The sequence below is a fragment of the Bremia lactucae genome, linkage group LG6, assembly GCF_004359215.1.
Source record: "Bremia lactucae strain SF5 linkage group LG6, whole genome shotgun sequence".
Lineage (NCBI taxonomy): Eukaryota > Oomycota > Peronosporomycetes > Peronosporales > Peronosporaceae > Bremia > Bremia lactucae.
Genome location: NC_090615.1, coordinates 2,543,776 through 2,566,782, shown reverse-complemented (window position 1 = coordinate 2,566,782; position 23,007 = coordinate 2,543,776). Strand labels below are relative to the sequence as shown.

Sequence of the window (23,007 nt, the reverse complement as noted above, 5' to 3'; positions counted from 1 at the left end):
ATACACATTCCTATCTTCAGTAGATGAATTGATGTTATCTGAATTGATTTTTAAATATAAATTAGAAAAGGTATTTTTTTTGATTACACATATACCGGCACCTGCCTATTCGTTTTATTTGTGTGCAACATAATTTTCCTTCGCATTTGCACATGTCCTCTATCTATATCACCGAGCCTAACACTGAGGGAAAGGTGCTGCTTCTAACCAGTTTCGGGGACTTAGACGTGGAGCTATGGCCACAGCAGGCGCCTAAAGCATGTCGCAACTTCTTGCAGCTTTGTTTGGAGGGGGTATGCACTTCGCTACACATTATATATAATCGACTCGTTCGAAGCGACCCTTTATAACTTTTATGGTATTTGTCAGTACTACAATCAGACCATTTTTCATCGGCTTATTGCAGGCTTCTTGGTTCAAGGCGGTGATCCCACGGGAACTGGCTGTGGCGGAAAAAGTATTTATGGAGGCGCTTTTGCCGATGAATTCCACTCGAGGCTCAAATTTAGCCATCGTGGACTTCTGGCGATGGCAAATGAAAACAAAGCCAACACTAATCACTCGCAATTTTTTTTTACCTTGGACGCTTGCGAATTTTTGAACAAAAAGTATACAATATTTGGCAAGGTAATTTCGTATTTTTAAGAAAATCTTGTCATTCCTGCCATGACATTTCAGAATTAGATTGCAGGAAATACAATATTCAACTTGCTGAGTGTTAGCGATCTAGATACGGATGCACTTGATCGCCCTATTAATCCACCGAAGCTTTTAAGTGCTGAAGTGCTTTGGAATCCATTTGAGGACATCATACCGAGGTGAGACGAGCAGTATTAAATTGCGTTTGTTTGAAAGCCTCCTCAGTCTGTTTTGTTTCTTGCCGATGCTGGAAAAGAACTGTAAACCTTAAAGCATCATCAAGTGTGGAAGACGCTTCAAGAAAAAAGAAACGCGAGCGCAAGGCGATAAAGGACTTGAAATTGCTTTCATTTGGCGATGAAGAGGAGGCATATCGCGAAGAAACCGATCGAAAATCTAAATCGAAAAAAGCCAAGACGATGATAAGTAGTCACGACTTACTCGATGATCGCATATTGAAGTCTAAAGTGGACGCGAAGGTTTTGCAGCGGATCAATTCATCAGGTCGTGAGGCTAAGAAAGAGGAGCTTAGAAACCAAGCACGATTATATTTAAAAGCAGCCGTGGCTGCTGCATCCGCAGCGAGCAAAGATGTTGAGCCAGCTGACAAACAAATCGATTGTGCCAAATTACTACCGCAATTGACGAAACCGGAGACTCTCGATACTGACTTTAACCGCACGATTAATGAACAAATTGAGTATAGAAGACTACGCGATGAGCTGCGTAAATCTAAAAAAGCTGTCCCGTTGCTATTGGGCGAAGAAGCGAAACAGCTGGAAAAAAATCGAGCTTCTCAGGACATGCTCACGCCATTCCAACAAAAACGGCAAAATTACTTACAGCGAAAACGAGTCAGTAATCGCACGGCACGAGAGCAAGATACACTGTCGAAGCTGAAAAAGTTTCAGGCCGCGCTATTTGACGTTAACAGTGCAAACGCTTTTTCTAAAGAAAATGCTAACGAGATCAAAGTAGAAAAGGAAAGCTATCACGGTCAAATCTTAGGCGACGACAATGACGACGATGATACGAATCATAACAAGTCTTGGATGACGGCAAAGCTTAAATTCAAGAAGCACATCGATGTAAGCTTATCATTATTTTGCACTCATGTCGATGTCTACTCGGCAATTTTATTAAAACTTTTGGGTTGCTACAGGACCAATTTCGTTCCGGTAGAGAGCCGTCCGCCGATGTAAGACAAACATTACATGCTCATTTGTATTCTTCATTAATTACCGTGTGTCAGGACTACACAACAATTGACTCACGCAGAAGGAAATCATCTAAGATTACGAGAAAAAGTATTGACTGATTGAGAAAACGATCGCAAATTTTGGTCTTGACGTCATTCGACTTAGTCGTCATCGATAAGGTCATTGCAAGGAAAGCTAAAACGAAGATTAATATCTCCGCCTTCGGTGAATATGCCGCTTCCAACTCTTCGGTAATGAAAGCTATCGAGACAAATTTTCCTCAACTATTATAACGGTAATATACAACAATTTCCAGCGACACAAATGAATCATTGCTGTCGTCAAACATAAAAAAAAACTTAGCACGGCCAATTCAGTAACGACTTGCCTTTTATGTAAGAAGTGTAACGGGGCACTGCCGACTTGTACTGCTTCAGTACGAATCCACTTCGCACTGCCTCAGTGCAAGTGGTGCCTTACGTCACTTCATGTACACTAGTACGTGCAGAGGAAACTGTAAAACACTTGCTTCAAAGAGGGTTAAAAGAAAACTGTATTAAATATGATAAAGTTCTTCTGTTTCTATCTTATTTTTACTAACTTAATTATATAATATAACAAAACATGTAATAAAGTCTTATCTGTCTTTCTCTTTGCGCGCATCCAGCGCTGACTGGACTGCAGAACAACTATAAATAATGGTCTATATCTATTGAGCCACAACTTGAAATGTTTTTAAAGATAAAACCGACCATAAAAAAGCTAGGTTTTTTGTACAATCCTGGCGAACTTAATTCTATAAGCCTGAGTTTTCTTATAAATCTCAAGCAGGCGAAACTAAAATGTTCAAGTTCAGATTCAGGTAAAAAACAAATAACCATCAATTTACACCCGCATACTTTAGGGGCCTGTTGAGATGCTCTCTTCCCGGCCGCATCAGCCGAGGCCCATTCGGATCGACCCACCCAAGTTCGATGGAATTGCAGCGCACAAGATTGTCCACTGGCTTTTAGCCGTGCAGCAATGCGGTGTCGGCCAGCTCATCGAGGACGACAGCCGGATGGTGTCGCACGCCATGTCGCATCTGCGCAGTAAGGCCTCAGATTGGGCTTACTCGGCGCTTATGGCGGACAGAAAAGCGTTCCCTTAATGGGCGATCTTTAAAGAAAAGATTCGCGCCATGTACCAGCCGCCGAACAACGAAGTGTTGCTTCAGGCGCGCTTCTTTGGGGCGCGGCAGGCGAAGCGATCTCTGCAAGACTATCTGCAAGATATGCGCTCGCTGTCAGCGTCCGTTACCGTAGGTCCGATTCCGGAGCACATTAAGGTGCCCACGTTAATGAACAGACTATGGCATGGCCCTTCGCGACAGGCCCTTTTTAGAAAGGTTCCGTCGACGATGGAAGAGGCAATCCAAATTGCTTAGTTGAAGTGCAATTCTACAACAGTGTTTCGGCGATAGCTTGGCATAAGCTGTCGGCCGAGAGGTCAGATGCCACTCCTATGAAGCTGGGCAATGCAGACGTTGTCTGCTATAAATGCGGCAAGCGCGGCCATATGATGGCAATCTGCTATGCGAGGGTCTCTGCTGGGGCAAACATGCCCAGCAACAGACTCCCTTTCCAAGAGCGATGGCAAGAACCAGTGTGCAAGACGCATGAATTCTGCATCGACCACTGAGGGGTCGGGAAATTCAGGAGCGCAGTAGGGGCGGGATGCCCTGCTGACGCAGACTCTGAAGCTACCCCTAAGTTCAGAGTTGTCGAACAAATAAGTAGCATACATAGTCTCTGAGGTCTCGAAATTTCGGGTCTAAATCCTGCCGGTCTATATCGCTCAAGTACGAGGCCATGATCAGGTGTTGACTCTCCTAGTGTATTCGAGTGCATCACAAAATCTTGTAAAACTCGCGGCTCTTTCTTAGAGCCGCGAGTTTTACAAGATTTTGTGATGCTTGAGTCGCTTTGCCGGGATGGCAAGCGAGAAGAGGCGACTAGTTGCTTAGCGACGGCGCGCTCGTTAAGTCTGACGGAGTTCAGGTAGAACTCGCCTTCAGCTTTAGTGACTTCTCTTGTAAAGAAAAGTTCACAGTGCTAGGTATGGAGAATCCATTTGACCTCATCCTAGGCATGCCATGGTTTGCAAGACACCAAAAATCGATAGACTGGCGTGCACGCACAGTTGCAAGCTCTCCGCAGGACACCAGAAAGGATGTGCTCCTGCGAGAGGCGTATGCAACCGATGTCGTGTCGAGCACAGTTGAGGGTGCATTGACGGGATGTCAAACGTCACCAATTCCTACCCAGCCCGTGGAGACTGGGGAAGTGAAAAGGACGATGACAAGTAGCCATGTGTCGCATAGTCCTGCACAGAGCCGAGAGCCTGTGGCGGTAGACGGCGGGCTGAAAGGAAGTCATGCGTCGCATAAGTCGGCACAGTCCATAGAGCCTGGTGCGGTTGAAAGGGGTGCGTTAGCCAGGAGGTCAACGGCACCCGCTTCCCAGTCAAAGGTCGTGGTTACTCGAAGAACAAGTATTCGACATATTAGGACGATCAAAGGCACGTCTCAACGAGTGACCGTTGGAGACTGACCTATGGATCAGTTCCTATTAACGAGGAAGGGCCTCCGAACGAGGTGTTCGAGGCCGTGAAAGACGAAATTGCGGAGGCAATCCTAGTTGAGGTGCTCCGACAAGTCTTTAAATCTGCGGAGAAGATAGTAAATCTCCCGGAGATGTCGTGGGATCTGTTCCTTGCCGAATTAAAGGATTGAAAGATCCACGAAATAGTCGCACCAGTTCCAGAAGAGAACTTGGTGGACTGTTGCTCGTCGTCCACCATGGACAAGATTGTCCTAGCAACGGACAAAAAGAAGCGGTTCGCTGCTCAAGGCTGGGATGCCTTGAGAAACACTCCGTTCTCTGAGGTTCTGTGGAAACATCGCGATGTGTTCCCAGAAGAAGTGCCGAGCCGCCTACCAGCAGATAGGGGCATCGGGCACGAGATAGACCTCGAACCTGGCACCAAGTATTGTGTGACCAGGCAATGGCCGTTGCCGAAAGAACAAGTCGATTATATCGATGAGTTCTTCGACAAGCGAGCCAAGGCGGGACATGTGCGTGAGAGCAAATCGCCTCACTGCAGCCCGACCTTTTGTGTGCGTAAAGCCACAGGTGGATGGCGCGTGGTTCATGCTTACAATAAGCTGAATTCGGCGACCATACCGGCGCAAACGCCAATCCCGCGGACAGATGTCTTGTTGAACTCCATGGGAAAGTTAACCATCTTTTCCGCGTTGGATTTGAAGGATGGCTACTATCAGGTACTCATAAAAGAGTCCGATGTAGCCAAAACAGCTGTAAGCACCCCAAGCGGTATGCTTTGGGAGCTTGTGATGCCCCAAGGTCTGAAAAACGCACCAGCGACATTCAACCGAGTGGTGGCTCACGTGATGCATCAGCACCGTGCCTACGTGCCTCATTACTTTGACGATGTATTCGTGCATAGTAGGGCCGAGGATGCTGAGCGCAATAGAGTACAAGCGTCATTTAGACGCTTTCATAAGGGTCCCCGAGATACAGCACAAGCGTCATTTAGATGCTTTCATAGGGGTTCCCGAGATCTTTGTGCTAGGCTGCATCCCAGATACACATTGGGTACGAGCAGACCCAGACAAGGTAAAATCGGTAAAGGAATGGCCAACGCCACGTGAAGGATTTGCACCAATTCCTAGGGCTCGCTAATTACTTGCGTAAATATAGCGAAAATTATGCTGAGAAAACAAATCCATTATCTGACTTTCTTAGAAAGGACGCAGAATGGGTTTGGTTAAAAGAACAAGATGGTGCGTTCACATCAGTGAAGCAATCTTTTGTAAAGGCACCGGTATTGGCATTGCCAGACGCGGATAAGCTCTTTAGCGTCGTCTGCGATGCAAATAATCTTGCAATTGGACGACGGCGTTGACCGCGTCATCTCTTATCAGTCCCGGCTTTTAAGAGCCGCGGATCTGAATTAATCTGTGCATGACAAATAACTACTTTCGATAAAATATACTCTTGTCAAGTTTCGTGTGCACCAATTGTGCACCGAACCATTTTTGGTTTATACGGATCACGCATCACTGCGGACCGCAATAAACTCACCGCACCTTTCGCCTAGAATGGCAAGACAGGCTTACATTCTTCTCTGAGTTTAATTTCAACGTTGAATACAAGCCGGAAAAAAGTCGAATGTCTTGGCTGAAGCTTTATCGCGCAGACCAGACTTCGAGGTACGACACCAGTAAAGTGTGTCTATTTGCTAAAGCACAATTTCAGCCGTCAACGCTGGCAGCCATGAAGGCATACCACGTGACGAGCTCATTAGCCTCTAAAATAAAAGAGAGCTACAGTCAGGACGACCATTGTCGTCTGCTGTTGGATCACTTTTGGTGGACGAAAGGTAACCCTTCCGTCGCACCTGAAAGTAAGTTAAATCGCTTTAGCTACACGATGGCCTATTATGCCATCGGCTGTCACCTTGTGATCCCTTAAGAATCTATGTGCCTCATGACACAGATCTCAAGATCTCAAGCTGATTATCCTTTACGAGCTCCATGATGCGCCATCTAATAGGCATCTGGGCCGTGAAAAGACATTATTTTGAGAGCCAGAGGAATTTTGGTGGCCCCACCTATATAGATGGGTGGCCGGCGCAGGCTTTAGCCGACCGACTTCTAAATGCGTTCCAAAAAGTCATAAAAGCCGTGATGCCGATTGATGCAGCTTCAAGAAACGAAGCAAGCACTCAGCCAACGATTTGAAATGACGGATTTGGGCGACGAAACCATCATCGTACTGTAAATATTTTAACGTGTAGTGAAATTTCACTACGCGTTTCATTAGCTAATCTACTCCACATTGTGGTGTGACGTGATGCCGACATCATGAAAGCGGAGATAGACTGTTTTTTATTTTAAACTTTAGAAAATCCGAAGTGCGCGAACATCGACTCGAGGTGGAAGCGGAAGGTGTCAAGGTGGTGGCGGTCGGTGACTTTGGTCTCTTGAAGACAAATTTCCAAAATGGGCCCTGGGCTGTTCGCCACCGCCAATGATACTATTTGCTTCCACTTGTGCTACAATGCGCGTCGCATTGTTGGCTAACAAGTAATGGCTTTCTAATTAACACTCAGAACGAATGTTTCTTGTTATTAATTCCAGTTCTACCGCAGCCGCAAACAAGCAACTATCTTTCTCCCACCACGAACAGGACTGGGAGAGCGAGGGACATCACGCGAGTAGCGCGGATCTCTCAGCATTATCCTCTCAAAAAGGTCCAAGCGAGTCTTCAGGCGTTCAAAACCCTGACGAGCCTTCGCTCGGACATCACAAAGATCCGAAGTCAGTCGCGAGACTTAATCCTCGAGATCCGCAATACGTCGTTCAGCAGCGCTAAACGCCTGTGACTGAACGGACGAAGGTAGGCAGCCGCGAGTAGGTGAGCGAGATTGCCACTCCTACCGAGCGCCACCTGCACTAATAGATGCGGGTGGAAATCAACGCTTTCTCGTTGGAAGGTTGCTTGCCCACCGCTCCGTGAGGCAAAGGTATCAGATCTTCGTCCAATGGAAAGGTTACCCGAAGAGTTCTCATGGGAACCGATCGATAGTTCAGGTAATCGCGTTTAAAACTATTGTATCAGCTATTTTAGAACAAAATTCTACCCCCGATACCCTACGTATTGATGTGCCCGGCTTGGTTGCTGCCCATGAAAATGAGCACCAGTCCAGCTCAAAGGCGATGTCTAGACAATCGACCCTCACGCTGGAAAGGGCCTGTTACAACTAAGCATAACTTTGGTAACAGTCGAATCCACTGAGCGTGGCTTCTGAGCCTCAAAATTCGGCTATTTCGAAGTCGTTACTTTGGCATCTCCGACTTGGACACATCGGTTATGATGACAAACTGGAAGCTATTGTACGAAAAATAACTTGCAACCAGAGTCAATATTGGGCCAGTCAAGTAGTGGAAGCTTTATGATGGCTGTGAGTTAGGCAAGCAAATTCCGTGTCAAGTTTCAGTATCTTTTAACAGATCCCTCAGCATCTCTGCTGGAAGTCGTCCATAGAGATGTGCGGCGGAATGGAGTATTTTGATACTTCCGTCGATGACAAGACTCGGTACTGCGCGGTGTATCTTACGCGCAATAAGTCTGAGGTCTTCAGCAAGTTTGTAAGTTTGGGCAGTACATGACGGACAGGTGCGTGAAGGTGCGTGGAGTGACAACGGCGGCGTGTACAAGTCAGCCAAGCTCGCTGATTCCTGCGCTGATCGTGGCATTGTCCAGACGTATTCATCTTCATAGAGCTGAATGGAGTTGCCGGAAGGATGAATCACACAGTTGTCGAATGGCACGGTTCATGATTAAAATGCTAGTTTGGCGATGCGATATCTGGGCAAAGCAGTGATTACAACATATTTACTTCACGACCGGTTATCACTCGCTCTCATGGCTCGCATAAGAGGGCTTACGAGGAACGGACGAAGAAGAAGCCAATACTCGCACATACGAAGGTGTTAGGCTTCCATGCGTACGTACACGTCCCGAAGAAGAAGAGCTCGAAATTATATTCAAAAGCAAGTGTGTAACGTTTTCTTGGTATTCGGAGCACGAAAAAGCGTATCGATTTGAGCAACTATCAATGGGCCATGTTGTAGTGGGTCGCGATACCAAAGTGAAACTCTTCCAACAGTACCAAGCTCCTGACAGGTCAGCCGAATTTCGCAGCGAGACTGAGATGTTTGACGATAAAGACAATGCAAGACATATCCGAGCGTACGATACTTTGCCATCAAGAGAGCAGGTGCAAGAGTCTGAGCGAACGAATGCGGATTTTGTGCCATGATTGAAGCGCTATCGAGGACTCAATTACTTGAGAATTTGTCTCGGCCACTAAGTATTATTGGAATGGGTGTGCCAGTCGCGTAAGTGAGGCGACGCCAGGACCAATTTAAGGTTAACAGAGACCTCTTGACAATTTCTCGGCTCTGCTCACACAGAAGCAGCTTCTTGAGAGGCAGTGTGGCTCAAGGCTTTTGTCCTCAATTTAAACGGCGAAGACTCGAGACTAAAATAATTTTTCTTCTTGAAAAATATGATCGATCGCGCGAATTAAATATCACAGGTTTTGTAGATATCGATGCTTTTGTATTGAATTGAAAAGATTATTTTGCGTGCAAAATTAAAACCATAGTGCTCTGTTAGGCAAAAGTAACGAGACGAAAAAAATATTACGAACAATGGCGGCTGCGCTTATCCACGCTGAATTCGGATATGACTGCGATCTATATGGTGTATTGTGCGTGAAGCGCACTGCCACTTCCAAGGAGATTAAGCGAGCGTACCACAAGCTTGCACTTAAATACGTGCGTGCTCACTTAACTTGCCACTGGATCTCAAATTGACTTTACCTTTGTACGCTTTAGCACCCAGACAAGCAGCATGGCAATGAAGCAACTCGTACTAAAGCAACAGCCAAATTTCAGGCCTTGTGTGCTATACACTCAATACTAAGTGATAAATGCTCGCGCGCAGCGTACGATGACTCAGGCATCATTGATTCAAATGACCTTGACTACAAGTCTACTTCCTATCAGATGTGGACACAGTACTTTGCATGTGTATTTCCCAAGGTATCAAAAGAGAAAATTCTAAAGTTTGAGAATGAGTACCGATTCTCAAGCGAAGAGAAATGTGATGTACTTGCCGCGTACACTAAGTACGAGGGTGAATTTAAGCATGTCATGCATTCGATCATGTTATCTACTGAGGACGATGAAGAGCGCTTCGCTGAAATGATACATGTGGCTATCAAGGAAAATAAGGTAGGCATAATATATCTCATGCATAGCTGGCGTGTGAACACATGACTCAAATTTAAATGTTTTGAGCCCAGGTCAAAAAATTTCCAAAGTGGCGCGAGTATGTAGAAAAGCAGACTAAAATGAAAAATAGAAAAACGACTTCAGTAATTAAAAGGCATGGAATTAAAAGGCGTAAGAAGGAAGCCTGTGAGGCTGAAGAGCTTTATAATGCGATACGTGGTAACCAGCAGCAGCGCGATGAGGATTCAGTGCTTTGTTTCGAAAGGTGAAGCTCCTTCTCTGTTTTTTTTTAATTTTAGGACATACTGACTGTGTGTGTACATACGTGGTAGAAAGCATGACTTTGAATCACTGCTGGGAAGCTTGGAGGCCAAGTACGCTACTAAGAAAAAAAAAGCAAAAGGTTTGTGAAAGCCTGGAGGAGGTAGATGAGCCCAATGAGGAGAAATCGTCTGTCTCCTACAAGTAAACTTCATTTTCTAGAAAACGTAGCGTGAAGAAATGACTTAAAAGGTCCCTGTTATGGTTAAGGAATTAAATGGAAAAAATACTTCGCAGCAATGCTTCTCATGAATATTCCATTGTAATTTTTGCTTATTACCGAACAACATCCTTAACCTTTTCACCACTAACATTCTTATTGAAACTTCGTAGTTTTCTCGTCTCATATATAACGCGAATGGTCAGTGAGCAACTCGGACACATTGCAATGTCTTCGCCCGCGAGTAGCTCCTCCAGCTCGATTGAAAAGAGGTCACCACAGGGACAAGGGTAATAAAATATCATATCTTCGACGTCAAACTCCATGTCCTCAACTTCCACTTCGTCGTACACGGACGCCATGCCTCAGCTTTAAAAGACGATTTTGATGGTGCACCTGCAATAGACGATATCGAAGAAAGTAAAAAAAGCGTGTATGGTAATTAATTCGATTTGCCAAACAAGCGATTCAAAAAGCCTGAGGTTGATACGTTTGAATCGGCAGAATCTCCAAATTCCTCCAATACTCCAGCGGTGCCAAAGGCTGCCTCACTATCTCGAGTCTTGCGTCGTCCACCACCTCGAATTGGCCGAATGATGCCATCCCCATTATAGATTGAGCCGCCACGTAGAGTCTTGATCACTCCAATGTCTGGATTCCCCATTGAAGCAACAAGGGCAGCATTCGTGTGATTTAGCTGTGTCTCCAAATGCGACCGCTGAGCATCACGAAAGTCGGCAATCTGGTCGCGAAGATGTGTGAGCTCTTCGACGTGCTTCTCGGCTTGTGCCCGCATGTTTCCAGCAATGATGCGATTGTTCGCCTCCACTTGCTTGATGCGCTCATCGCGCAGCACCAATTTCTTCTTGGCCTCTGACAGCTCAAGCTCCAGCGATGCGTACTTGCGCAGCAATAGCCGGTGAACAGCAACAAGCTGCTCTAATTTTTGCTGAATGGATCGCATATGCTGTCGCTCACGTACAGTCATGCCACTCGAGTTCGTCGGAGAAAACGGAGTCGAGCCGCCTTCGACGGCTGAAGCTCTGGCACGACCAGTTTGAGTTTCAAGATCAAGGATACGCGCTTTCTGGCGTTCAATGTCTTTTTGTAATCGAAGCTTTTCATGATCCGTCACTTGCTTCAGCGCAAGGTATTCCGTCTCATATTGTATAAACTCTGCTTTAAGGGTCATGTACTTGACCTTTAGATCAAAATACTGTCGCGACTCGCCTTCTGTGCCCTCATTTGTGAGTTCGTTTTCTAACTTCTGTTCCTGGCCTCCTGCATCACTTTCATTCGGACTGCCTCGAGCTTTATTGACATTTGAGTGATGGTCTTCCTGGGCAATTTTTTCGGTGGAAGGTGCCAATTTGCCGCCGCCAGGATTTGTTTGAGCAGATGTTTCTTGTAACAGCACATTGTACTCTTGTTGAATCGTCTCCGAGTGAATTATCAGCTCCTTGTGGTCAAAGTTTAGTCGATCAAAGTCTGTCTGCATTTCTGCACATAGTGTTTCGCGCTGGCGAACTGTTTCTCGTAACGAAGTCTCCTGCAGATCCTTTGATCGCTGTAGTTCCTCAGACAGTACGCGCTGTGTCTCCATTGCTTGTATTTGCTCGCCCAGCCTAGCTGTGAGCAAGCAGATCTCTTCACCACGCCGCATTGACTCCTGCTTTTCTTCAGCCAGCTCTTCTTCGAGCCGGATAACTTTTCCTTGGAGCTCTTCAAGAGCTCGACCTGCCCGAACCGAAGGTGACGAAGGGGATTTTGAGGCTGAAATTTTTGACATTCCAAGATCAAAATCGATTGCGTCACCCATTGTTCTTGCCATTTCGTTCTCCTTGGCATCATCGATGATTATGTTTTTTAAGGCACTAGCCACAATCACTTTTTCGCCAGACACTCCAGTCTCTGCAAGGCGGGCTTCTAAAGCAATTATATACGTCTGCTGCTTGGCAACCTCCTTCTCAGCCGCAGCAAGGAGTGCTTCATACTCGGCGACACTGCGTTGCTCATTCACCACTGCTTTGTTCTGGATGGACTTTGCACGCATCCCAAAACGCAAAGTCGAAATTGTCTCTGACGCGTTAAAGCTGCTTGGAGAGACATTAATGATAAGATTTGTGCGCGAGTTCCCACCAAGCGATTCCTGCAGTACTCGTGTCAATTTGCTGTCTCGGTAAGGCACGTGAGAGACATTCGAGTCTGTAAGTGCGTTAATGACCATTCCCAGAGCAGACAGTGACTTATTTATTGTTTTAGCTTCTTCAAGTTGTCGACCTGTTGCTCCAGTCTTTCGGACCATTTCAGAACCAGCAAGATCCACTAAATATAATTTACCAGCCTTGGTGGCTTGGTTCTCAAGGTTGCGCTGAAATAGAGTCACCATAAATACACTGTGACTACGGGAACTTCCTTCATTCATTCCCGTCGCAGCTACCGCACGATTAGCTGCCCCTGCTCGCATTGCCGCTAGGAGCTCCATGGCACTGGTTACACACATTTCTGTCATTCCCTCGACAAAAATACCGCGCTGCGCGTCCTCTCGAACTTGCAAATTAACTTTCGACTTGTATGGGTCTAACAGGTCTCGAATCCGTTCCATATAAATTTCAATGTAGCTTACTTTCACGATAAACTCCATGTTTTCATCGGCATTCATGACATTGTTGAAGATCTCTGTGGCTGTGCGCGGTATAATTCCTTGTAGCTCGGAATGATCGATATTGGCTCCTTCCATCGTGTATGTCTTACCTGACGATGTCTGGCCGTAGGCAAAGATGGTTGCATTGTACCCAGCCATAATATCTATCAAGCAGAAGCAGGACCAATATTTATACAATCAATGAGCTCAGTTCTTCGATTGCCAGCATACCTTGAACAACAGGCAACGCCACATTCTCAAAAACTGATTTTTGGTCATTATCCTCGCCGAATACTCGGTCAAATGTAAATTTTTGCACACTTCCGTCACTAGACTGCAAAAGTCACAAACATCCCGTCAGTACCATAATTTTTGGAGCATCGTTACACAGTGGTAGGTATCCACACCTTGACTTCAATCCTCTCATTCTCAGTTAACACACAGTGCTGAGACGAAGCCATTGCAAGCTCCTTGGCATTCTGTGGTCGCGCGCGGCAGTACACGCGCACATTGCCCATCTCGTTCTGCAACTTTTGCACTATGAGCCCATAGAAGAGATAATGACAATCAAAATTAGATCTACGCACACTAGCAGGTGAAGAACGCGCCATTAAACTCGATCACGACTGCACCGGACGCGAGATCAGTTAAGAAAGTTGAACAAGCGCCGGATCACTAAAAAACGTGGTGAACTTAAGGCGGACTTAGTTTTGAAGTTTTAGTTAAAATAGATACAAGTTCTCGATTCACACTAAGGTAACATCAGCGTGAGCAGGACGGGGAAGTGCACGTCAGGATCGTAATCCGGGTGCATTCTCTGGTATTCTTTGTGTTTACAGAGTATTTGAGTGTCGTAATCTCGAGATTGGTGAATTAAAAAGCCACGTCGCTTAGCGATGACGCTGAAGCGTTCTAAAGAGCCGTTGCGGCTTGGCTGCATGAGGAGACAGCGTCCTGAGCCGCGCCGTAGTAAAAGTTTGATCGTTTGGGCGAGATCTTCATGAAATTTCTCGAAAAATAAACAGTCGCTAGCAAATACGAGGTCAAATTGGTATAGCAGATCCGCGCGCATTGTGGCGTTGCGGTCCCAGCGCAATAGCTCCGCCGTAATTACTGTGTGCTTTGTACGAGGAGACCAAGCTTTCTGCATCTTGTTTTCCTCTAAACATAACTGCAGATTTTCCACCGAGAAGATGTTGCCATCCGTTATCGCTACGCGCTCAAAGTCTACAGGTGCACAAGCCAGTAGCCCCAAGCTGACCAGGCCTGCCATGCCGCTTCCCAGTTCGCAGCACGCAACAGGCAAATTCTTCGTCGATTCTCTCTGTACTTTCGAGCATATGTCGTTTGAGATTACATAAGACAGTAGCACATGCTCGGACGGCCACGTGCGGATGTTGCCCGTGTTGTCTACGCCCTGATTTAATTTATGGCTTAGCAGCTCCGCAGTCGATACAAAGTTCACACCTCTGCGCTTTTCATGCACCATTACTAATTTCTTTCCCTCTGTCTTCTCATTCATTGCTGCCGACAAGTCGTAAGCCATCCATGCAAAATGTTTTTGCGCAGGTATGCTCATCGGCACTTCTACTGGAGTCGCTGGGTATAAAGGAAAGAAACTGGCGGCGATAGACGATGCGGTGGGCTCTGCTGAATGGGCCAAATCTAACGATTCATTGGTCTTTGATTGCAGGAGCGCATTCCGCAACACGCGCCAGTGTCTCCTAGTCTTGTCTGACTGCGCCATGCTCCGCAAAAATTGGCTACTTTTAAGCACTGCATTTTTAGTCTAATGTAGTTACCTTTTTATTTTAACTACATAAACATAAATCTTCTTCTCTGTCGAGCAAGACGCCCCCGAAAAGGTCACGATGCCGCTTGAATCGACCATGATATGGTTCGTTCATAGTCTATGATCGCACCTGTGTGCAGTCCCTTTGAATCACTTTCGCAAACGCGCAACTAATGTTATCCACTGTCATAATTAATTTGCGACCATTTGTTCAGCTTGGATAACTCCGAGTGGATGCGCAATGGAGATTACATTCCCTCGCGCCTAGAGGCGCAACACGACGCTGCCAATCTACTCTGCGGTACCAAGACGCAGGCAAACCCAGAAAGTACCGTTGGTGTGCTAGCTATGGCCGGTAAAAGTGTTCAGGTGCTTGCATCGCCGACGGACAACATGGGTTCCCTGCTTAGCGCTATTCATCGCATTAAAATTGGTGGCTCTACGCAATTGTCCAATTCCATTCAAGTTGCGCAATTGGCACTCAAACACAGACGCAACAAGACTGGAGGACAGCGCGTCGTAGTTTTCATTGGCTCACCAATTGGAGAGGACGAGAAGCAGCTCACTAAGATCGGCAAGCTTCTAAAGAAGAACAACGTGAGTGTGATTAACTGATGATTTAAGGGCTACAAAACTGATTTGGATAAATTTACATTTTTTTCTTCCATCGTATGCAGATTGCCCTGGATGTGGTAAGCATGGGAGATCTGGACGCCAATTCAGCCAAGTTGCAGGCATTCGTCGATGCCGCCAGCAGCAACAACAATAGCCACTTGGTGACAGTGCCGGCAGGCGTACTTCCCTCGGATGTGCTGGTTTCTTCGCCTGTTCTTCACGGAGACGATGGTGCTGCTGACGCAGTTGCCAGCAGTGGCGGTGGCGGAAACGAATCCTTTGCCGAGTACGGTGGTGTGGATCCCAGTATGGATCCAGAATTGGCCCTCGTACGAATTGGCTCCATATTTTATACTGGCGAGATGTCACTAATGCGTTTCTGGCATTCTGCTTTAAACTTAGGCTCTTCGTGTGTCAATGGAAGAAGAGCGAGCTCGGCAGGAAGCTGCCCAGAAGCGTGCGGCTGAAGCAGAAGCTGCTTCTGCTACTGCATCGACAACTTCTCTTGCCCCGGAACAAAGTATGGGGCTAGCCAAACTGACCACGGAGATTCCCGCGAATCACATGCAATTTACACAGAATCCAGTGCCTGCAGTTGCGGCGGCATCTCTTTCACCGAGCTCTTCTTCGCCCCCGCCGGCACGAGATTCTACTTTGCCGTTCATGGACCCAAAGTTTGTCAACTCTTTATTGTCAGGGCTACCTGGTGTGGACCCAAACGATCCGAAAATTCTCGCAGCGATGGCGCAAATGACAAAAAAAGACGAGAAGAAGGATGAGGGAGAGGAAAAGAAGGAGGACCAGTAGCTAAAGATTTAGAAATCGGTCGCGTCGACTGGAGTTTTATTTTTAAAAGCATCTTAAATTTCTTCTGTTATCCTTCGCCTTTGTTCCGGTTCCACCCATTTCGACTTGCATTGGAAATCTGTCGTCTCGTGAAGCAATTATGTTTTAGGTGTAGTGGTGCTCTTGAAACGCTTAAGCGTTGACATTTAATAGGGCCATCTATTTTCCTCGTCCCATGAATTTGTGCGTGACCTTACCATTTAATTGATTCTGGTTTCACAAAACTCGAGTTTGTCCAACAATTATGGTGCTGCTTTTTCAGCGCAAAGACTCCGTGCTGACTGATAAATCCAAGCGGTTCATCAATTCGCTTCCATCATCCTTCATTAACTTATTTCGCAAACGGCGACAGCTGCTTCCTGTGTGGAGCTCCGTTAAATACTGTTGTATGATAAAGTCGACATTTTTGGTTTATTTCCGGGCGACCAAACCAGAAGATGCAGGAGACTCGGGTCAGTGTGAACAACAAAATTCGTCGAAGTATTTGAATCTACGAAAATGTAAAATCAAGCTTATAAACGGCGACTCGGCAGGCTACGTGCTTTGCATCAAGCCCGAGACGGGTAAAGGAGCCCTTTACTTTGCGGCTGACACGGAAAAGGATCGAAGTAGTTTTGCGTCAAAAGCAGTGGCGGTGCAACATCGTGTGCTTTCGCTTAAGAATTTTACAACATTAAAGTTGCTAGGACGTGGACATTATGGCCGTGTGATCCTGGCATTAAATGACGCAGACCGGCAGTTATATGCCATTAAAGAGATGAAGCTTGGCCAGGTAAAGTCAAAAGTGGTATTTGGCGAACGGGCTGTTATGGAGTGGGTCGGGAATCATCCATTTATAATGGAATTGGATTATGCGCTCGCACGAGGTCGCTCGGTTTTTCTTATTTCCAAGTTTATGCAAGGTGGCGATCTCTTTCTACACATGCAAAACAATGGAGGCAATTTTTGCGAAGAGGCTGTACGTTTTTATGCTGCCGAGTTACTGCTAGCGCTTGAGTACATGCATAACATGTGCATCATACACCGTGATATTAAGCCTGAAAACGTGTTATTAGACGGCGAAGGTCACATTAAGTTAGCAGACATGGGCCTTGCTAAGCGAATGGAAACTCGAGCGGGTCGCACGAAGACTATATGTGGAACTGACTCTTACCTTCCACCTGAGATAGTAGGTCGTTATCCAGATGGGCATGGTCTACCAGTTGATTTGTGGCAATTTGGCTGCATTCTTTTCGAGCTGCAGGCTGGTTATCCACCATTCTACCTGGCACATTCCAGTCAGAAGAGTACGCATCAGCGAATTTTGTATCAGCCTGTGCGCTACCCGAATAATATGTCCCCTGAATTGAAAAGCTTACTCGTGGCTTTGCTTCAAAAACGTCAGCGAGACAGACTTGGATATCATGGAGGAATTTCAGAACTGAAAACACATGAGTTTTTTAATGGCATTGACTGGAATCAAGTATTGGACCGCAAACTGAAGCCGCCACTTGTGCCTAGACCTCCTGGTGAGACACTTGTAGCTAATTTTGATTCGCATTTTACGGAGCAGCCTCACACAATTTATGCACCAAATGAAATTGCTAGTTGCTTTGAAAGGGACTTTACCGGCTTTGACTATGTACGCCCACTCGATTCAGAAGTGAACAGTAGTACCCTTGTATCGTTAGATTCTGGGGGCGAGTTGAAAGCGTCGCCAGCCTCGTCAAGTCGAGCCAGTACAAGCAAAGATGCGAGTGAGAATATTGAATCCAGTATTGACGATTCTAAATTCGATCAAACTTGTTTCAGTGATTATGAGCACAAAAGCTCTTCCGGGGTGTTGACGACATTCATAAAAGTATAGATAGAAGATGCGGATCGAATTTAATAATTGATATTAATGAATTAAACACGATTATGTCACCCATTCTACTTGCTTAAAAATTTAAGTAATGATGCAGTTAGCGAGTTCGGAAGATGTTCGCCGCTGCCCACCACGAACACGCTGCTGTTTGCGTAATCGCTCTTGCTCCTGATGGTACTGCCGCGTGAGTGCATCTTCCTGCCATTTTTTCTCCTGATAATTGCGCTCGGTCTGCCGCTGCAACTCAAGCTCTTCCTCTGACATATGTATTGCTTGTCTATACGCAGCACTAGAAAGACTTTCACTTTCATTGGTAAATCTACTCTCATCACCCTTAACTCGAGCCGGTACCTTGGTGCTGCTGATGTCGCAATTTCCTTTATCAAGCTGCAAGGAGTGACGTGATGCAGAAGGCAAGATGCTCCTGCTTCCACGCGACAATTCTTCTTCTTCTCGCTGAAACGTTAGCGCTAAGAGATAGTCGTCATCAACATATTCACTCACTTCTTTTTCATACAACCCGCTGTTTCTTTTAGCGGCCGTGGCCGCATTGTCATTATTGGTCACCAGCTCACGGCCGCATAAAGGAGAACTACCTCCTGAAAGTGTCACTTCCCTAGATTTCCGCAAATGCTGCTCTTCACTTTCCATCGGCTCTCGCAGCTGCTTTTGATGTGTAAAGATTTTTTGCTGCTGTTCCGAAGACGTCACAGAATGGAATTGAGCGTCCAGAAACGCCGTATCGCCGTCAATTTCGTCCAGCAGTTCCCAGACAACCGTCGACTCGTCTAGGTATCCTGCGTCAGTAACGAGGAGATATAATGCGCCTCCGAACTAAGGCCGCGTTAACACAACTCGGACTGCTTAAAAATGTGACATATCCACGTACCTTAAAGAGTGTCGAAAAGTGATTATTGCGGAAGAATACACACAATTGGCGTTCCCGGATTCCTTCATGCAGCCTAACGAGCCCATAGTATGTGAGTTGGTTGGCTGTCAAGTTAAAAAATTCTTCCAATATCGGCCCCTCCTCTAACAAAGTATTTGCCGTATCCAGCGCATCGGCGTCGCTGATGTGGCGCTCTTTCATCATCGTTTCCACCGTCTGCTGCGAAGGACTTTTTGTAGGTGACGTCTGTGACATGACCGAATGTGGCGACTGTACACAATTTGACGTAGACGTAGCATGGGTTGAGTTAGCATCAATCGACAGGGTCTCAAACCCTATCGTTTGTGTCGCTAAAGGCGAAAGTTGCAGTGCTACTTCAGCCCCTTCGTCACCATCTTGCCTGACTGCAGTATCTAACGACGAAAATTCGGCAGCCTGCTTCGCATTCGCTTCTTCCGCCATGAGCAAAGCTCGGTAGTCAACCAGGCGCTCAATTAACTCATTGTATGACTTATTTCCCACTACCTTCATCTTCAATAATCGACAGGCAAATTAGACTTGAGGTGCGTCAGCATGCAGCTTTAATAACCGTCGCACCGTTTTTTCGTCTTGCTCATCCAGTAACCATCCGTGCACCATAACAATATCCAGCATGTCAAATGCCGCGCACACAACCGTGTACTCAAAGTCTGTAATTCTGGGTAGCACGGCCACATTAACTATTGAAACATCTTTCATAATGAAACTAACTATCTCACCTATGAAAGCGCACGTTAACGTCCAGCCCTACCAACATCGTGGGTAACAATTCCGCCACATCCTCAAGCGTTTTCTCTTGCGTCAGTCGCTGCAGCTCGCTTGTATTGGTTAGCTACGCATCAAGTATGAGGTCATTCAGCTTAAGAAAGTCCAGCACAAACGCTGATTGCAAAGACTTAACGCACCGGTGGATTTGTATCGATCAAGCGGCGGCGCACGAGTTGCATTAGGTTAAAGGCGCTAACGTAGCCCAAGGGCTCAACAACCTTATCAAGCGATAAATAGCCACGCAGTAGCAAAACATTGGCAATTGCCAAAAGAGGACACGGTCCATTGCCATTTTGGCATACGAAGCTAACGGGCTTTCCCAAGAATTGCGTTTTCTTTACGGCATATATTTCGTCCATCGATCGAGGAACAAATTCTGCTTATGGCTGCTGCAAATGTATATTGAGTCGTATTTAGGCCGAGTGAAATTGTAATACATGTATCAGAAATTTATTCCAGTGGAAGCCAAAAAATTAGAATGAACACCAAAAGGGACCAGCCGATGCTCCACGATCCCCACGTTCCGCGGTTTCCGGTCATCTACGAAGAGCCAACGTTTCAGCAAGTACGGAGCAACATAAGTCAGGCCGATTATATTCAAAGCGTGATTGTGGGCGTGGCATGCTTTCCACTCGGGCACATTGTCGGTGCGTTGTTTACCACGCTGAGCTAATAATAACTACTCGACCATTGCTTAGTATTGCTGTCGCCATTGCTAGCCCATCAATTAGATCGCAGCCTGGCGCGCCGTGGAATGTGGTTTACAGGCATTATTGGCACTTTGGGCAGCGCCATGCTTGCGTACCAGAACTCGACTCTACGTTTACAAGGTTTCGGCCGCAACGAAGCTGAATTGGAACGTCATCTGCATAAAATTAGGGACAAGTGACCGGTCGCTGTTTACGCGTTAATGTACAGAAAATCTATTTAAAAGATAACTTTCATTAAAGCGAATCCTAGTCGGGTAGGGGCGTCACCCCTACGCCCTACCGAGAAACCTGAGCCAGCATAATGCTAGCTCCGGCCTTCCGACGGGCGCTTCACGGCATTTGTCAGTCTTTGATGCTCTCACCCACAGCCGCCAGCCAAGCCGCCACGACACACGCAGCCACGCCCAAAGTCCCGGTATCTCCGCTCAGGTACGTTTCCTAGGATGTCGATCTTGTACGTCGGTCTCGCGCTGGGAACCAGTGGACTGCACATTGATCCAAGAAATTCGTATTACCTTTCAGAGCGAGCAGAAGACCAGTACGTACCATCTCATGACACTCCCGTGCTCCAACCATTGGCATTCGCCATTGCCCCTTATTTACGCAGGTTTCTTTACAAATACTGGGCCCGGTGACAAAACACTGCCGACTTGAACTGCTTCAGTACAATTTCACGTTGCACTCTCGTGACGGTTTATCAAAACATGAAATTAACACTTAAAGGTTCTTATTTATATATATTATTCAAAGGTAGATAATATTTGGAGAATATTACTTTACATAATAATATTCGGAAAGCTTATCCATAGGTAGATATAGGCCATTATATCTACTTTCTCCGCGGTCCAGTCAGCACTGGACGCGCGCAAAGAAAAAGACAGGTAAGACTTTTTTTTACATGTTTTGTATTAGTATATAATTAAATTAAAAAAATGAAAAAAGAAACTTAAAAAATTAATTATCTTAAATACAGTATACTTTTAATACTCTTTGAAGCAAGTGTTGTAAAGATAGTCTTCCTCTGCACGTACTAGTGTACGTGAAGTGACGTGAGGGACCAGTCGCACTGAAGCAGTGCGAAGTGGACTTGTACTGAAGCAGTACAAGTCGGCAGTGCCTTATTACACCTGGTAGCACTTTGTAGTCCGTCCAATGACCACAGTTCTATCATCTAGCATGGACAGGTCAGATGATAACGTATCACGTTTCGCGTGGTAGCTACTCCTTTTTAAGTGACATAGAATGGAGTGCGGTCGAACTCATTCGTTCGACCGTAGCAAATGATGCCATCCTGGCCATGCTGTCCGGTTTGGACAGAGATGCCCTCCATTCAGCCATCGCCAAGTTCATACAACATGAACTTGACGAGGCGAAGAAAAAGGTAGCCTTGCTGAATCAGCAAGGCTCTCAACACGCAGAACTGTTGAGGTTGCAACATGTACAGACCCGCGCGTCGTCCGGAAACCTTGAAGATAGACATCTAAAAATTGCGGAGTCGAAGAGGACTCCCTTTTAAGGTTGTTCGTCGAATTAAACGATGCTATAAAGGCTCGTCACATCGTCGAGCAAGCGCAAGTCGCATTCGCTCAGTCAAATTTGGCAGGTCGTGTCAAAACTTGGGCACTAGGCCTTAAGTTGCGCGACCCATATGTCTTCGGGTCGCTAGAGGCTTTAAAGCCCGGCTCAAACAGACGTTTGAACCGCCTAGGTCTGAGTTCAGAGCTCGATCAGAGCTTCTGAAAATCAAGCAAGGCAAGCGTGATGTCCACGCTTATGCCCAGCACATACGACTCTTGGCGAGTTGTATCACGAACAACCACGATTACGGTGTTGATGCAATGTCTTACGGATGGTCCCATGAAGACCCTTCTGATCTACTTGGACCTAGATCCGCTTGAAGAAGCAATATCCGCTGCGGAACAGGAGAGCTTTAGCTTTAGACAGGCTCAACCTAATTTGTCATCGAATCGTCCTCCAAGACGACACGAGCTTGGAGTTCCAGAACCGATGGACCTCTCTTATGCCGAAAGCGAGAGACCTCGCTTTTCGATTAACAAGCGATTGTAGAAATGCAATCACCGTCAAAAGTTAGGTCACTACGCTCATGAGTGTAGTGCCCCACGCTCGTACCGAGAGGTGCTGAACGTACTTATAGACTGAGTGCCAAAAAGGGCAACGGTCGCGGGTCCGACGTTGTTGCGAAATCGCAACAGCGAGGTGGACCACCAAAAACGGCCTTCTGATCAAGCAACCTCAAGAGAATTTGCAAATCTCTTGACGAAAGTTGCTCCAGACACACAATCATTATGTGTCTCTGCACCTGGCGATGAGGTATCCCTCATCACCTTAAAGCGACAAATGATTTGTCACTTAGAGCCCTAGTGGACTGTGGGGCGTCGAAAAACTTTATTCGTCGCCAGTCGCTAGACGGTCGTAGGCTCAAATATGTTGAGCGCGACATCCCTCCAATGAGGATGACAGTGCGTCTAGCGACCGGCGCATCGATAACAGTAATGAAACGCGTAGTGATATTTCACAACTCGTTTAAAGATTTGCAGTATGATGATGATTTCATCGTACTGAATTTTGGATGAAAATTTTAATGTCATCCTAGGTTTACCTTGGCTCAGAAAGTATGAGCCAAGAATCAGCTGGCAGTATCGATCCGTGAA

The 23,007-nt window shown here is 46.3% G+C and overlaps 8 protein-coding genes across 8 annotated transcripts; 4 read left to right on the top strand and 4 right to left on the bottom strand.

Moving 5' to 3' along the window:
- Window positions 1-152: 152 nt before the first annotated feature.
- CCR75_005666 (uncharacterized protein) lies at window positions 153-2,318 on the top strand (the record flags this gene model as incomplete). The annotated part of the gene is made up of 6 exons (XM_067963743.1): window positions 153-293; window positions 370-627; window positions 685-818; window positions 896-1,727; window positions 1,802-1,837; window positions 1,892-2,318. The coding sequence occupies 6 exons, from the start codon at window positions 153-155 to the stop codon at window positions 1,955-1,957; spliced, it is 1,467 nt and encodes a 488-aa protein (XP_067818062.1). The 3' UTR covers window positions 1,958-2,318.
- Window positions 2,319-9,120: 6,802 nt separating this feature from the next.
- Window positions 9,121-9,974, top strand: CCR75_005665 (uncharacterized protein; the record flags this gene model as incomplete). The annotated part of the gene is made up of 3 exons (XM_067963742.1): window positions 9,121-9,246; window positions 9,307-9,705; window positions 9,777-9,974. 3 exons carry the CDS (start codon window positions 9,121-9,123, stop codon window positions 9,972-9,974), a joined length of 723 nt encoding a protein of 240 aa, XP_067818061.1.
- A 328-nt stretch (window positions 9,975-10,302) lies between these two features.
- On the bottom strand, window positions 10,303-10,548 carry CCR75_005664 (uncharacterized protein; the record flags this gene model as incomplete). Its single annotated transcript, XM_067963741.1, has 1 exon — window positions 10,303-10,548. One exon carries the CDS (start codon window positions 10,546-10,548, stop codon window positions 10,303-10,305), a length of 246 nt encoding a protein of 81 aa, XP_067818060.1.
- Window positions 10,549-10,628: 80 nt separating this feature from the next.
- On the bottom strand, window positions 10,629-12,989 carry CCR75_005663 (uncharacterized protein; the record flags this gene model as incomplete). Its single annotated transcript, XM_067963740.1, has 1 exon — window positions 10,629-12,989. The coding sequence occupies one exon, from the start codon at window positions 12,987-12,989 to the stop codon at window positions 10,629-10,631; it is 2,361 nt and encodes a 786-aa protein (XP_067818067.1).
- Window positions 12,990-13,020: 31 nt separating this feature from the next.
- CCR75_005662 (uncharacterized protein) lies at window positions 13,021-14,686 on the bottom strand (the record flags this gene model as incomplete). Its single annotated transcript, XM_067963739.1, has 3 exons — window positions 13,418-14,686; window positions 13,238-13,354; window positions 13,021-13,164 (listed from the first exon to the last, which is right to left on the bottom strand). Exons 1-3 carry the CDS (start codon window positions 13,439-13,441, stop codon window positions 13,021-13,023), a joined length of 285 nt encoding a protein of 94 aa, XP_067818066.1. The 5' UTR covers window positions 13,442-14,686.
- A 3-nt stretch (window positions 14,687-14,689) lies between these two features.
- CCR75_005661 (uncharacterized protein) lies at window positions 14,690-16,524 on the top strand. The gene is made up of 4 exons (XM_067963738.1): window positions 14,690-14,727; window positions 14,838-15,219; window positions 15,300-15,566; window positions 15,640-16,524. The coding sequence occupies exons 1-4, from the start codon at window positions 14,702-14,704 to the stop codon at window positions 16,042-16,044; spliced, it is 1,080 nt and encodes a 359-aa protein (XP_067818065.1). The 5' UTR covers window positions 14,690-14,701; the 3' UTR covers window positions 16,045-16,524.
- A 1,486-nt stretch (window positions 16,525-18,010) lies between these two features.
- CCR75_005659 (uncharacterized protein) lies at window positions 18,011-21,096 on the bottom strand (the record flags this gene model as incomplete). Its single annotated transcript, XM_067963736.1, has 6 exons — window positions 20,345-21,096; window positions 19,763-20,272; window positions 19,577-19,689; window positions 19,416-19,515; window positions 18,819-19,349; window positions 18,011-18,763 (listed from the first exon to the last, which is right to left on the bottom strand). Exons 2-6 carry the CDS (start codon window positions 19,982-19,984, stop codon window positions 18,011-18,013), a joined length of 1,719 nt encoding a protein of 572 aa, XP_067818487.1. The 5' UTR covers window positions 19,985-20,272; window positions 20,345-21,096.
- On the top strand, window positions 20,104-20,514 carry CCR75_005660 (uncharacterized protein; the record flags this gene model as incomplete). Its single annotated transcript, XM_067963737.1, has 2 exons — window positions 20,104-20,272; window positions 20,324-20,514. The coding sequence occupies 2 exons, from the start codon at window positions 20,104-20,106 to the stop codon at window positions 20,512-20,514; spliced, it is 360 nt and encodes a 119-aa protein (XP_067818064.1).
- Window positions 21,097-23,007: the final 1,911 nt, after the last annotated feature.